This window comes from Orcinus orca, chromosome 3 (genome assembly GCF_937001465.1).
Source record: "Orcinus orca chromosome 3, mOrcOrc1.1, whole genome shotgun sequence".
Classification (NCBI taxonomy): Eukaryota; Metazoa; Chordata; class Mammalia; order Artiodactyla; family Delphinidae; genus Orcinus; species Orcinus orca.
In genome coordinates, this window is record NC_064561.1 from 109,398,777 (window position 1) to 109,414,296 (window position 15,520).

The 15,520-nt window shown below is 36.1% G+C and overlaps 1 protein-coding gene across 4 annotated transcripts in view; it reads left to right on the plus strand.

The window, feature by feature from the left end:
• The window catches only part of KIAA0825 (KIAA0825 ortholog), a 402,948-nt gene that overhangs the window by 33,899 nt on the left and 353,529 nt on the right, over nucleotides 1-15,520 (plus strand). For 2 of the 4 annotated variants that reach the window (XM_049708413.1, XM_049708415.1), the window contains exon 2: nucleotides 13,063-13,170. The exons of the other annotated variants lie outside the window; for them this stretch is intronic. In XM_049708413.1, the coding sequence (XP_049564370.1) occupies nucleotides 13,160-13,170 (11 nt within the window). In that variant the 5' untranslated portion in view covers nucleotides 13,063-13,159. The remainder of the gene's footprint in view (nucleotides 1-13,062; nucleotides 13,171-15,520) is intronic. 4 annotated transcript variants of the gene reach the window in all.

The window sequence follows — 15,520 nt, forward strand, 5'->3', positions numbered from 1 at the left end:
ATTTCTAGCTGTGGGACCCTAGGAGGGTTACACAGCTCTCTGCATCTCACCTGCATCATCTGGGAAATAAGGTCTAAAACGGTACTTACTTCACGCGATCGTTGTGAAGATGAAATGAGTTAATCCATGGAAAGGTTTTAAAACAGAGCCTGATGTGAGATAAGTGAAAAAATGTTATCTACTGTAGTAGTAGTTGTTGTTGTTAGTTATGATTCTTATCTTAGAGTCACATCTCATACTTCTTGGTTATCAATTGGTAATAACTTGACAAATATTTTTGTTAGCAGGGCTTACCACATAAAGGGATATCTTTGATGTTAGAGTCCAAATCATAAACTTTAGTTTTTGTATTTTTCTGAAAACTTTCTCCTTGTGGCACTTCCCGCCTGTGAGTTCTGCTAAATGCCACTTGATTGGGATACTTAACTAGTTAAGTCCAATGCACTCAATTCAAACTCAAAATGAAATATGTAACAGTACAGTGAATTTTAAAATATAGTATATGCTTTTAATCTGAATAAAGATAATGAGGATTGTAAGCCCATTTGGCCAGCCACTGGCATAAGTAGTACAGAAAAATCAGGATGAAGAATGTTTATTTGAAGGCTGAATGCTTTGGAAGCTTGTTTGTTTCCTTCTGGGTTGACATAATTCTGAAGTTAATCACGGAAGTCTTCAGGGGGAATAATAGTTTAGTGTGCAAGTACTTACTTAGCAACTATTTAAGAATACATCTAATGTCTGAAGTGAGATTGCATGTTCCTATATAAAATACCATTTTGAAAGGTGATTTGTGAAAGGCACTGAGATAAAGTTCCTTGGTGGAAAAAATATCCTGGGAAACTTTTAATTGTCAATTCCAGGACACACACCCAAAAAGTTCAGTTCACTAGGCCTGGGATGAGGCCCACCCAGGTATTCGAATTTTTAACAAGTGGCCAAGGTAATTCTGCTTAAATTAGTGTCTTCAACTACACTTTGAGAAATACTGCAGTAGAGGCAAAGACGTGAACTGAAAAAAGCTCACGTCTTTGCCTCTACTGCAGTATTTCCACCCATTCCTTTTTGCAACATTGTCCTCGTTGGTACTAGTTTCTTTCTATCCTATGACCTACTCTCTCTATCTTCTTTGGCCTTTCCCTTACCCCCGTTAGTGGTTCCCAAGTGATCTTTAATTTTCTGCTTTTCTCTTTTTTACTCTTTCTCAAAGAATATATCTTCTGGATTTATCAGTCATATCTTTTCAGGTGGTTCTACGAAATAATCACAAAGGTCTCTTTAATCTAAAAATCTCTAAGCCAAAAGGAAGGTGCTGAAATCAATTTAGAGGCTTTGGGCAACATTTAAAAAAAGAAGAAGGAGAAGGAGGAGAAGAAGGAGGAATAGAATAGAAAATATCAAAGGAAGTATTAACGATAAGCAATGTTTCATGGAGATTTTCTTTAAGATATGTGTGTACACCTACACATTGGATTGCAATGCTTTTTTTTTTTTTTTGCGTTATGCGGGCCCCTCACTGTTGTGGCCTCTCCCGTTGCGGAGCACAGGCTCCGGACGCGCAGGCTCAGCGGCCATGGCTCACGGGTCCAGCTGCTCCGCGGCATGTGGGATCCTCCCGGACCGGGGCATGAACCCATGTCCCCTGCGTCGGCAGGCGAACTCTCAACCATTGCGCCACCAGGGAAGCCCCCTGCAATGCACTTTTATAACCTTGTAGGTCATAGTTCAAAAAGTTTGAAACATACTGAGTCTTGGTCTCCTGAACTTCCGTGTGACATTACGAACACTATGTTTTCTTATGCATTCCCCTCATATATCTAACCCATCTCTATTCTGGACATTACCATTTGTATAATCCATTCAAAATTGTCATGTCTAGGGGCTTCCCTGGTGGCGCAGTGGTTGAGAGTCCACCATGCAGGGCACATGGGTTCGTGCCCCGGTCCGGGAGGATTCCACATGCCGCTGAGCGACTGGGCCCGTGAGCCATGGCTGCTGAGCCTGCGCGTCCGGAGCCTGTGCTCCTCAACGGGAGAGGCCACAGCAGTGAGAGGCCTGCGTACCAGAAAAAAAAAAAAAAAAAAAAAAAAATTGTCATGTCTAAAACTGAATTTGCTGTGCCTTCTTGCTAACATTTTCCTCCTAAGTTTTAAAAATCTATCCATAAACTACTTTTCTGTCATCCAGATTAAAATTTCAGAATTCCTTTGTAATAATTTAGCCCTTACTACATAAATTTCCCTATAGCCTCATCTTACTACCCTGGCCTATCCTGTGGCCCTACCCAGCAGGAAACCTTATGGGCACCCATAGTAGTCACCGCTCCTCAGCTAGCTTCTTGAAGGCTACCATGAGCATGCACTGCATGGTATCTATAGCTGCCTTCTTCAAGACTGTAAGAACCTTTGACAGCAAGATGCCCTGCTCTGTACAATGCCCACCTCTTTTTCTTAGCTATTCCTGTCATCATTACTCACTGTTATTGCCAAGGAAGAGGCACACCCTGGATTTTACCCTTTGCTACTTTCTAATGACATATCCACAAGTTTTCTGCCTCTTATCATGACTATAATTTTCACATCGTCTTGTTTGGTTTCTCTGATGACTTGGGTCTCAAGTCCAAGCTTTTGATGCCTAGGATACGTAACACCTGCCTGGTGTTCTCTCAGCTATAATTGCCTGCCTCACTCAGCGACCCCAAACTATCTAGTCGTACATTGGAAAGTCATTTCAAAAGCTGTCTTTCCTTTTCTCGTGTTCCCGTCCTCTTCCTATTCATCATCACCTTCATCTGGATTAATTCACTATCCTCCTAACTGATCATCCTACAACTGTTCTCTCACCCCACACCAAAATCATCTTAACACCCTGTTTGATAAATATTTATAAAGTGGTAGTCATGTACTGCCTTAGTGAAAAACTTTTTATGACTCCCTGTTTTGTGTAGGATAAAAGTACAAATATTTTCCTTCTGGAGGAAAAAAGGCCTTAGGATACCCATCTGGCCATAGCATTCCTATTTTACCTTTCACTATTTTCATTTGTGAATTTTCTGTTCTAGTTCCCCAAAGCAGTCCTATATATGCTCCAGGGATGTTCTCACCATTTTAATTACCAGGACCCCTTGTTGGTTGTGGTTCATCATTGTGGAGCAGGCAGCTGTGGCTGAGGTTTAGGAGTAGGGTCCCACTACATACAAAGAAACCTCAAGATGAGGACCTCATCTTGATGTGAGGACACATCCTCATGTGAGGACACATTGGCAATAAGAAGTTAGTAAGAGCCCACACTGTAGAAGAAGAGGGAAATGAACAGGAGACCAACTCATTATTTACTTCTCCACTTACTGTCTGGCTGAGGCTCCTCATGTCCTCCCTTCACTAGTTGTTGGATCATTCTCAGAATTGGAGAGCACGTCAATCTATACACCGTGAGAGACTGTGTCATCAACTGTGGGGCCTGTGAGGCTATGGACTTTGCAAGATCACTGGGCTCCCACCTTTATCTTCCTTTTTCTTGGCGGCTTGACTTCTCTATTTTCCTCTGCCCAAAGGGAATGTCCTTCTGCAGGACTTCTAGATCATTTGTTACTTGTACCACTCAGTTGATACTAAATTAGCTAATGCCTTGTAATATTTTATTTTTGTTTTTGTCTCTCCTGTGTCAAAAGTAATGCTCATTATAATAAGTTCAAACAAAAATAGATTATAAAGAGTAAATCTTTCCTTTTCCTTGTTCCTTTTTAGTTCTACCACCCACAGCTTAGCACTATTGATAGTTTGTTGAGTACCCTTCCTGATTTGGGGGATGATTGGCTTTTTTTCAGAAGTATTATACTGTATCATGATGCATATATAATTCTACAACTTACTTTTTAAAATAAAATACTATAGCATTCTGGAAATCTTTCTATCTCATGCCATACAGAGCTAGATTGTCATTTTTTATACGTGTGCTTTCATTTTATATATGTTATATTGATATTTAAAATACCCCATGTACTGACGTCACATTATATATCCAGTTTGCCCAGGATAGTCCCATTTTAGGCCTTTTATCTCAGTATTTCATTGGTTTAGTGTTTGCCTCAGATTTTTCATTTTTGAATGAAGTATTATTTAATAGTTACATATAAATAAACTAGGAGAGGTTTAGGTAGACCTACACCTTGTTTGTCTACATCCTGGCATGTTCTCATATGTGAGACACCAGTATAGTGAACAGAATTCTCACTTTAACATATGGTTAAATTGGCCAAATCCCATTTATCTTTTCCAGTTCCTTTCCAGAAGTAATATAAGCTAACACATCTTTTTCAAGGAGAGCAGGAAGGGTGCTTGCTGATAAAGTAAATGCACTCTGGCACGAGCAGTTAGATACAGCTAGCTTCTTCAGATTTTAGGGGATGGTGGTGGCAGAACTATTCTATGCTACCGACTCTGCTGGCCACTTGATGCGCAGCCAGTTGTACTGAGCCCTGTGGTTACTTTGGCCTGTGGATTGCACATTTCCCATCCTTTATTCAGTTTTGCCAGAGTGAATACAATCTGAGCTCTCTATTGCTGCAAGGATTTTATTACATATCATATGATATAAATCTACAGCTATTTATTTTACTGTTGGGTAACACATTTTTATTTTGTAATAACCATTTTGATGACAGTGATTTAGAAAAAACAAAAGAAAATAACAGTGTACATTTAATAGTTAGTACTAAATTTCATTACACTTGCCGAAAAGAATTAATGTGTAACTCACACTGTGGGGGCTATAATGATATCACAGAAGACATGAAAACAAGAAGACATAGAGGGACTTCCCTGGTGGTCCAGCGGTTAAGATTCTGTGTTCCCAATGCCGGGGGCCCGGGTTCAATCCCTGGTCAGGGAACTGGATCCCACATACTGCGGCTAAAGACCCTGCATGCTGCAAGGAAGATCCCGCGTGCCAAAACTAAGACCTGGTGCAGCCAAATAAACAAACAAACAAATAAATAAATAAATAAAAATACTAAAGAAAAGAAAGAAGACATAGAAGCATCAACATCTACTGCATAGTCTTAAGACCATGCCCAAAAATACAACATTTTAATACTTAGCTGTGGCACGTGGGATCTTTGATCTTCCTTGTGGCATGCAGGATCTTTAGTTGTGACCTGTGGGATCTAATTCCCTGACTAGGGATCAAACCTGGGCCCCCTGCATTGGGAGTGTGGAGTCTTAGCCACTGGACCACTAGGGAAGTCCCCAGCCCAGAAATGTTTATGGTTAGATTGATCTGATAAAATAAAAATAACTTAAGCATGGCAGTATACACTTTCTCTCTAACACATATATATGGAATCTAAAAAAAAAATGGTTCTGATGAACCTAAGGGCAGGACAGGAATAAAGACACAGATGTAGGATTTTAGAAATTTTTGAGACTTTGAAGAGTAAGTTTGTAAATCAATGAAAATATCCTACCATGGTATTAAATACTTTCATAAAAATATTCTCTAAATTTTGGTGCAGTTTCTGCAAAATCTACTGGAAATTTTTAGTCAAAGCATTTAACAAGTAGAAGGCAAAAAATTCAGTTTATGTGAAGCTTTTAGGGAATTGCAATTATTGAACACAAAGCTTGCAAATAGGAGGACCTTGAAATGTTTCTCCGTGAAATCAAATGGGAAACTGAACAAATTAATTTATAAGAACTCGAATGATGTATAAAATTTAATTGTGAAATTCCATAATTGTGTTTTGAAATACCTATGCTTATGGGGAAAATATTTTGATGGAGTTCATATTTTTAATTGAATAAATTTATATTATGGTTCAGAATGAAGTTAACCTGGAAAAGCCTACAAGTTTGCAGTACCTAAATTTAGCAAAACATAAAAATAGAACTACCATATGACCCAGCAATCCTACTACTGGGCATATACCCTGAGAAAACCATAATTCAAAAAGAGTCATGTACCACAGTATTTATCGCAGCTCTATTTACAATAGCGAGGACATGGAACCAACCTAAATGTCTATCAACAGATGAATGGATAAAGAAGATGTGGCACATATGTAAGATGGAATATTACTCAGCCATAAAAAGAAACGAAATTGAGTTATTTGTAGTGAGGTGGATGGACCTAGAGTCTGTCATACAGAGTGAAGTAAGTCAGAAAGAGAAAAACAAATACTTTATGCTAACACATATATATGGAATCTAAAAAAAAAAGTGTTCTAATGAACCTAAGGGCAGGACAGGAGTAAAGACACAGATGCAGAGAATGGACTTGAGGACACGGGGAGGAGGAAGGGTAAGCTGGGATGAAGTGAGAGAGTAACATTGACGTATACACTACCACATGTAAAATAAATAGCTAGTGGGAAGCAGCCTCATAGCACAGGGAGATCAGCTCGGTGCTTTGTGACCACCTAGAGGGGTGGGTTAAGGAGGGTGGGAGGGAGACGCAAGAGGAAGGGGATATGGGAATATATGTATGCATATAGCTGATTCACTTTGTTACACAGCAGAAACTAACACACCATTGTAAAGCAATTATACTCCAATAAAGATGTTTTTAAAATAAATAAATAAATAAATTTAGCAAAACATTGAAAATAAGCATATATATTTATTTGATAAATTTGTCTTATGTTATTAGTCCAAAAAGGCACTTTGCATACAGGCAAAAAAATAGAAACTGTAAAAATATTTTGGCTAGAGTATTTATGTATTTCATTATTAAAAATTAAAATTGGTGATATTTTCCACTAGTGAATTTGCTCTGAACTTAATAAATTTACCAGGTAGATTTGCACCTGAGAAGGAGTATACAGAAGAGTCACTTGAAGGTGTCAACAACTTAAAATTTACTAACCATAAATTGTATCTTGGAAAATTATAAAAATAATACAATCATATTTTTAAAAATACATTCTTCAGAAAAATAACTGAGAGGCAGACGCAACTAAGAAATTGATTAAAGTATATGAAATGTACCAAGAATCATCTGTTTTTATATTTTTAATGTTAAAACAATATAAAGATTTTTTTACTTCAATGGGCATAGATATAGGAATTTTTTGAAAGAATGTTATTTTGAATATAAATATTACATAGGTCCACAAATATTATAAAGCTACTTACTTGATTTGTAAGTATCCATCTCAAAAAATTACATAATTTAAATTATTTTCAGTACCCTTTTTACTCCAAGAAAAAAGGTCCTAGTTTGAATGAATAAATTCTATAATCCTTTGATGTATAGTGCTTCATCCCCTCCTTCCCAAATCCCATTTCCCCTTTTCCAAATGATTGCTTTATTGTAATCCTTATACTTCAAATTCATTATTTCCAAAATGAACACTCCCTTTCCCCCTACAAATTAAAAATGTAACTCTTTCCTGTGATTTTTCTCTTTCGCTTAAGAGTATGTCTTTTCTACCAGTCATTTAGAGTTAAAATCTTGCTATAAACACTGATTCCTCTCTCACCTTTACAAAGATCATTCTGGTGGTAGGATAGAGAATGAATTAGGAGATAATGCTAAAAATAGGGAAACACTTTAGCAAACTGCTGTACTAATCCAGCAGTTTGGATTTTGGATTTACACAGAAGCAATATGAGAACAGGGTTGTATATGACAAATATGAAGGCAAACTAACCATCTGGCTATGGGACTGGTGAGAGAACATTAGAACATGGCGGATGGCTCCCACATTTCTGACATGAGTGCCTAGGTTGATAGTGGTGCTGTTAACTATCAGAGGGACCTAAAGAAAATGAAGACCTTTTAGAGGGAAGATAATAAAATTGTTTGGGGCATGTTGAGTTTAGGTGCCTGTGGAACATCCACGGGAGTTATCCAGTGTGGAGTTGGACAGTTAGAACAGGAGCTCCAAACAGAGGTTGTAGCAGAAGACATGGATACTGATGAAATTGTTCACTCAGAGGACCACAGGAAAGAGACAGAAAAACGGACTGGTAAAGGAAACTGAGCTGTGGTGTCCAGGACAGATTTAGGGAGAAACAGTGCCCTAATAGCACTTCCTTTGGGGAAGGAAGTGCCTGTGACCAGTGTGGAGTGTAGCAGTTTGGACAGAAGACTGACATTTGGCAATTTTGAGGTTCTATAACTATAGGAAGAATTCAGGCCTAGCTTAGGAAATGTTCCCAGAAATATCATACCATTTGAAACTTTTAGATTTAAGTTTAATAAATTAAGCTTCAAAGATATAATAGTTTATGTATAGTTTTACAGGTAACATTTATTCTACTACTCCTCTACAAACTTATTATCATTATTCATTTTTACTTTGACTTTTTTCAAAGTTTCACATTGTGTGTACAAGGGCATGTTGATTAGTATAGAGTGGACTTTCTAATATCTTGTCAAGAATGTCAGTTTTATTATAATTTCACACATAGAACTATTCTAGAAATTTGACTTTGAAGTTGAGTCAATCCAAAACAATTAAAAAAATCTCTTTATTTTTCATTCTTAGGATTGTTTCTCAATGGTATCTATGCATAAAATTTTAATGTTTTTACATTTTATTTTTACTTATTAGTTCTTTCAAAGAATGTGTTCTGTATCTTTAGACTTTATTTAGTAATTAAAGCACCTAATTTAAGTAGTTTTCTTTCTATAGTCCATGCCTCCACATTGCCTCTTATATGTTAATTTTGGTCCCTCAGCTTTGGAATATGATTCATCTTTTAGTAGAAAAATACTGGGTTCTTTCATCACAATTACAGTCATTGGTCTGATAATCCTATGAGTCAATCTACACAAAACAAGAAGCTCATATCAAACTCGTGGCAGGTTTAGTTAAAATGCACGCTCAACTGTAGAGATTGTCAAGTGTGGAAATAATATTTGTCCAGCTGGACAGCTTTCTTTTGTAGTTGCTAAATGAAAGTTGAGATTCTGTCTGCTCCTTGAAAGCTTCTGTGTCATGAAGGTAATTTGGACTGTTTGTGGTTTGACAGGGATTATTAAAATCAGATGAAGTGAAGGGAAGCAAGTGTGAGAAAGCAAAATTGACACTGACACTCTCTATTATTTGCAGCTTGGATCATGTTGACTATGTTGATATGATAGATTCACTGTTGAGATATGTTAAGCAGCAAATAAAGTAAAAAGCAAGAATAGTGATGGATTTTCAGATTTAACATGAAGAAATCCAATATTTACTTTCACTGATAACTTTTTAAATAGGTTCTCAGGTCATTTCATATGAATTTATTTATAACCAACAACAAATTATCCCTCTATTGAACTATAGAATTAAAAAGTATACTGCAAAGGCAGGATAACAGGAAATTAAATATTAAAGAAATAGATTAATAGAATTTTTAAACTAGAAGGGTCCTTAAAGATCGCTTTTATCTGATTTCCTTTTTTGGTAGATGGAAACTAGAAAGAGTTTTAAGGTATCACATTTAAATGTTATTTGATAGCATAAATAAATGTAAAATCTAATTTTTCACCATAAATATATTTTCTTACCTTTTCACAGTTATTATAGTATATTATAGTTATATGTTTTCTATAAATAGTATTATCTACTTTAATGAAGTAAATGCCTTCCATAAACATGACCTTCTACTGAAAGCATTCTTAGTAGAAGGAGTTATAGCAAAAGGCTATTTCAAGATGCCAACCAAGGACAGTTACAGTAGAAAAATATAAATAAATATGACGAATACATATATATAAAACTAGGTGAAGAACCTGGAGTTATCCTATGCATTGTGGAAAACCTTCAGTGGTATTTAGGCAGGGTAGTGAAATGATCTGAATTGGTTTGTAACATGAGAAGTCTAATGCCAGTGTGCAAGGTGGATATCACCCAGGTTTCCTACAATTCGGTTCAACGGTTCTAACACTAACTACCTGGAGTTAGCACAGTCATTGCAAGTGAAAGGCTTAGTCCTGCAAGACTGCCCCCACTTCAGACGTGAGCAAGTGAGGTCTCCAGGGATACCCGCTTCTGCCTGGCTGACTACAAATTCAGCAGCTCCCACAGGTTCAGTAATTCATTTGAATGACTCACAGGACTCAGGAAAGTGCCATACTTCTGATTACAGTTTTATTAAAAAGGATACAACTCAGGAACAGCCAAATGGAAGAGACACATCGGACGAAGTAAGGAAGGGGGTAGGAGTGGCAAAAACCAAATATGTATTTATTATACCACAAATATGTATTTAGGTATCTTGGAGACAGATAGTGTTCCAGATTTGGGGCGCTGGTGCAGAAAAAAGGAGAAGTCAAATTTGAGAGCAGTGGTGACCATTTAAGATATTAGGAAGAGAAAGGGTCAAAGAATTTGATGACCATTTAAAACAGGGGTCAGCAAACTTTTTCTATTAAAGGCCAGATAGTAAATATTTTAGGATTTGTGGGCAGCATATGGCCACTGTAGTATATTCTTTTTTGTTTGTTTTTTAATTTTTACAACATGTTAGAAATGTAAAAACTATCCTTAGCTTGTAGGCCATAGAAAGCACAGACTGCACCATAGTTTGCTGACTCCTGATTTAAAATACTAGGCATGGAAGAGGGAGATTAGGTAGGTGGTGACCCTATGACATAGGAAGAAAAGTTATTTTAAGAAAAAGATTTTTTTTTTTCTTAAGATTATTTATTTATTTATTTTTATTTTTGGTGGCGTTGGGTCTTCGTTGCTGTAAGCGGGCTTTCTCTAGTTGCGGCGAGCAGGGGCTACTCTTCGTTGCGGTGCCCCGGCTTCTGATTGCGGTGGCTTCTCTTGTTGCGGAGCACAGGCTCTAGGCGCGGGGGCTTCAATAGCTGTGGCGCGCGGGCTTAGTTGCTCTGCGGGCTCGAACCTGTGTGCCCTGCATTGGCAGGCGGATTCTTAACCACTGCGCCACCAGGGAAGTCCAAGAAAAAGATTTTGAATTAAATGTTGAACATATTGAGTTGAAGGGGCCTTTGGATCAGCAAAGTGAAATTGTCTAGTAAGTGCCTGGATATATGTGTGGGGTTTTAGAGAATTAGACACATAGATCTTGAATTTTCAGCATCAAGATAATAGATGAAAGAGGTTGTGAAAAGCATGCAGAATAGGAAGAGAACCAGTAACTCCAGCATGAGATGGGTAGGAAGAGAAGCAAAAGAGAAATTTCCATAGTCCGCTTCCCAACTCAGGCAAGGGAAATAAGGAGATTTGGGAAGACTGAAAAATTAAACTAATAGGAAAAGATTTTTGAGGTCTGAGGAGAAAATCCAATGAATAAAAATAAAACAAAAATTTTTAAGTAAAACAAATCTACTACAGTAAAATTATGTAAAAGGAAGCAGTTGCTTTGAATGAAAAATGCTCAAGGAAAGTATTTAAAATGAGAAGCAGGTTTAGAAAGAACTCTGTGGTGAATATCAGTGTTCAATGGCAGGGATGAGAGAGGAGCCAATCAAGATGTTTATTAGTTTAATAAAAACTACTCTGGTCAATTTAAACAAACAAACAAAGTGGCTGTTGGGCGGTTGAGCAGGGAAAGGATTTATTATATGTATCTCACAGAACCAAAAGGAAGCTGTATGAGCAATCAGTCAGTCAGAGGAGGACAGGAACTGGGCAATTACAGGGGTCTCAGCCAAAAAAATCCATGCATCTTTTCTTGGGAGGCTGGAAGTATCGTGATTGGTTTACTACCAGTGATTCCCTGTCCCTGCCTTCATTCCAGATTTCAAAATTTATTTAGTATGCATCTGATGGTTCAGCTTGGCTCAGATTTCTAACCCTGAATCAATTAGTTATGACCAGGAAAGCTGGGTCCTTTAGCATAGAAAATGCACCACTATTGTACATCTGATACTGTATATCAGATAAAAAAAGAAATGTGAGCTGGCCAGCTACCCAAAGTGGGGCCTCCTACCAGGAGCCTCTGAATAAATCATGTGAGAAACTAGAAGAGAACCAGGAAAGTATAATACTTAGGAAAATTGACAAGAGAGAAGACAACTTCAAGGAATGAGTAGCTGTCAGTACCAAATAGTGCAGAGATTGAGTATGATGGGAAGTGAAAAGTATTTTGTCAGTTTCAGTAAAAGGATGGAGGCTGAAACCAGATTGTTCTGGGTTGAGAAGTGAAAGATGAGAACATGAGATTAAGAAATATGGACTGCTGTTTTGAGATGCCAGGCTATGAAAAGAAGGGGATCCTAGGGAGGGTTTTGTTGGTTTCTAAAAAGCAAGAAACTTGAACATGTTTATAGTCAACTGAAAGGGATATTGATGTTGTAGGACTAATTGATGATAACTGATGGAGCAAAGCCCTGAAAGTCATAAAAGGTATTTCAATGGATAGATTTATTCATCAAATTGATGTTAATAAACAATATTACTAAAATTTAGGAGAATAGTATCACATTAACTTGACTAGCTAATCAATAATATTAACATTTTAGGAGAAATTCTTCAACTCTTGGAACATACTTTAAGAACTGTAACTCCTTTAGAAGCGCCCATTTTGATACAAAGTACATACTAAGTTCAAAGCATTTTTGCCTAGTTATTAAAAGAGTTCCTTAAAAATATAATTGACATCTCATAAGCTATTTATTATTCCCACTTGCTACATAATACCTTTAAAAAAGTGCTCCATAACTTAAACTTTCTAATGCAGATGTAGTTTTCCAAATTACTAAGGTTTTACTGTACTTGAAAATTCATCAGTAAATCACAGCCCCATGATTTGCAACATTATTTAGTTCTAATCTCAAAATATATAATAATTTTATGACTTTTTTAAATTTATTTTTTTAGTCTTAAACTGATTTTTTTGAATTTTATTTATTTTTTTATACAGCAGGTTCTTATTAGTTATCTATTTTATACATATTAGTGTATATATGTCAATCCCAATCTCCCAATTCATCCCACCACCATCCCCCACCCCCCAGCTTTCCCCCCTTGGTGTCCATACATTTGTTCTTTACATCTGTGTTTTATGACTTTTAAATCATGTGAAATATACAAGCACCAAGTTATAAAAGAATGCTGAAATTAAATTCATTTTTAATTATCTTGGTTTCACTGTTGTATTAAAGCAAGAGATGACGAAGATTGCATATTGAAGATTATAAAGAGTTATTAAAATGAAAATTTTTTCTGGAAAGAAAGGTACACTGAAAAATAAAGAAAGCAATGTCAATTTGGTGAGTAAAGCATATGACAATTAATTCTGTTTGCTTGTCAAGCTGCAACAGTGTATTCCAACTGATCCTGTCAGTTTCTACTTCATACATACACATATCTAAATTACTAATAGAGGAGTTACAGTGAAGTGTTCTATATTTTATCAAAGGGGATTTTAATAGTTGTAGTATGTTAATATGAGTACTTACTGGGTGTATATCAATATTATAGCTCATATAATTATAATAATCAGAACTTCCACAATAATTAGTAGAAAGCATAGCAGTATAAATTGAATCAAACAAGTTCATTATTTCCTAATATAAGACTTTAATGTATTAGGTATTTGAAATGACTGTCAACAAATGGAGATCCATTTGAGTTGTTTCTCAGTCTTAGGGGAGGCTAGAACATTAAAATTTCAACTCTCAGTAATTGATGAAAATAAATTTTTGGCAACTCTGAGATATCACAGGGGAAGATCTAGCCTTAAAAAAATCTTTTTTTGGAAATTATATAGGCTTCATAATGAATGAAATTTATAATGGTTCTAGGGAAAGCTGTTAAATATACAGTAAACAAGCCAACATATATGAGAGGTAAAATAATAATTCTCTTGTACAACTTTATAACTACATAAAATTGTCAAGATTTAGTAAAAGTTAAATTTTGAATTATATAAAGTTGGCAGGACTTTGTGAATGATATAAGAAGATTACTTTGTGACTAAATATGGATGGAAAAGTTAAAATGAACCAGGCCAGAAGAAAAGACTGGTTCAGATTTAAGAACGACGACCTGGTTCAAATTTCAGTTTGCTTTTTTTTTTATCAAATCAGCAACTCAAACCAAACAAGAAATACAAAGAATAATACAAATAATATAAAAGATACCAAGAATAATAGCTCAAGGATACATGATGGCTGTAATGTCACCTTCCTTGTGGAGGCATAGTGCCCAAACTCAGTTCATCTCAGACATCTTTTGTTGAGTAAAGAGTGTTTCAATTCAAAGGAACCCAGAAACATGGGCTGATTGCTTTTTAGAATATTTTAGGGAGGTGCAGGTTGGAGAATGGAGCATCAGTACAGGGCATCTACCTGTTAGCACAAGAGAATGTCTTCCTGCCTCACGTTTCCTCTTTTCACATAATATTTCTTGCTAAGCTACAGATTCTACTTTAGCTTTCCATGTGGCAGTCCTGGAGAAGGGAAAAGGGAAGAATTAAAAATAGCTCTGAGAGTCCAGGATACAGGAACAATGATGGTACTGACAAATAGTCCATGGAAAAGTTAATTTGGGGGGTTCAGAAATATGTCCTTCTCCTACCATTTTTATAGAATAACAACAAATTTATAGCTAGAAGAAACCTCAGAGCCTAATAAATCCATTCACCTCATTTTATAAATGAGGAACATAAGCTCCATCCCTCTTGACAGATTGAGTGACTCACCCAAAGTCACAGAGGCATTGGCAGACCAGGATCAGGACTCAGATCTTTTGATTCTTGGTTCAATGATGTTTAGAGTTAAATGTATTTTATTATAGAGCAACATTTTGAAACTTATGTGGAATGTATAATTATCTTTAATTAATCAGAATACCCCACTTACTGTGCTAATTAACTGTTTATTTTAGGTTAAACAGTGATATTGGATGGTAGGACTTCAGGTGAGCTAGAGCTGGTGGACACATTAATTCCACAGTCCAGCCATAGATATGAAAGGCATTAGACCCTCCTCACTGGAGAAATCACTTGATCCAAATGTTTCCTTTACTAACTAAATTTCTGTGTGGATTTCCTCCCAAGGGTTGGTTTTTCTATCTTTTAATCCTTTTTAATCATGTTGGTCTTAAGAAGAATGGCACTCGGGACTATTATTGAAGAAACTGAAAAAAGATAAGATAAGAACTCTAACCGTTGTATGTGTTTAAATAAAGAAGAAGAGACCTTAGGATAGAAAGGTATCATTTTAAAATATGTTAAGGGACAAGTGAGAGTCGAAAATTACTTTTGTCTGCTTTCTTTTGATCACGTAAGGTATGATTAGTTTTATTGCTTTACTGTAATGTTTTCTGGCAGTGCTTATAATATTTTCATATTTTATTATAGTCATTGTTCTTAGGAATTTATAACTCAACTGTTATAATTTGCCTGTGGCTGAAATTTGATCTACAGATGTTTGGCTTAGATATAATTCTTCAAACATAACTTGTCTTTAAAAGGCAATAATTAATATTAGACTGGCTGCTAATACTTGTTTGAAATATTAAACACTTTTTTTAATCTTATACAAAAAGTGATCAGAAACATTACAGGAGAATGAACATTTAAAAGCAGAGTTGGGGAATGGAAATTTCAAAAACAAA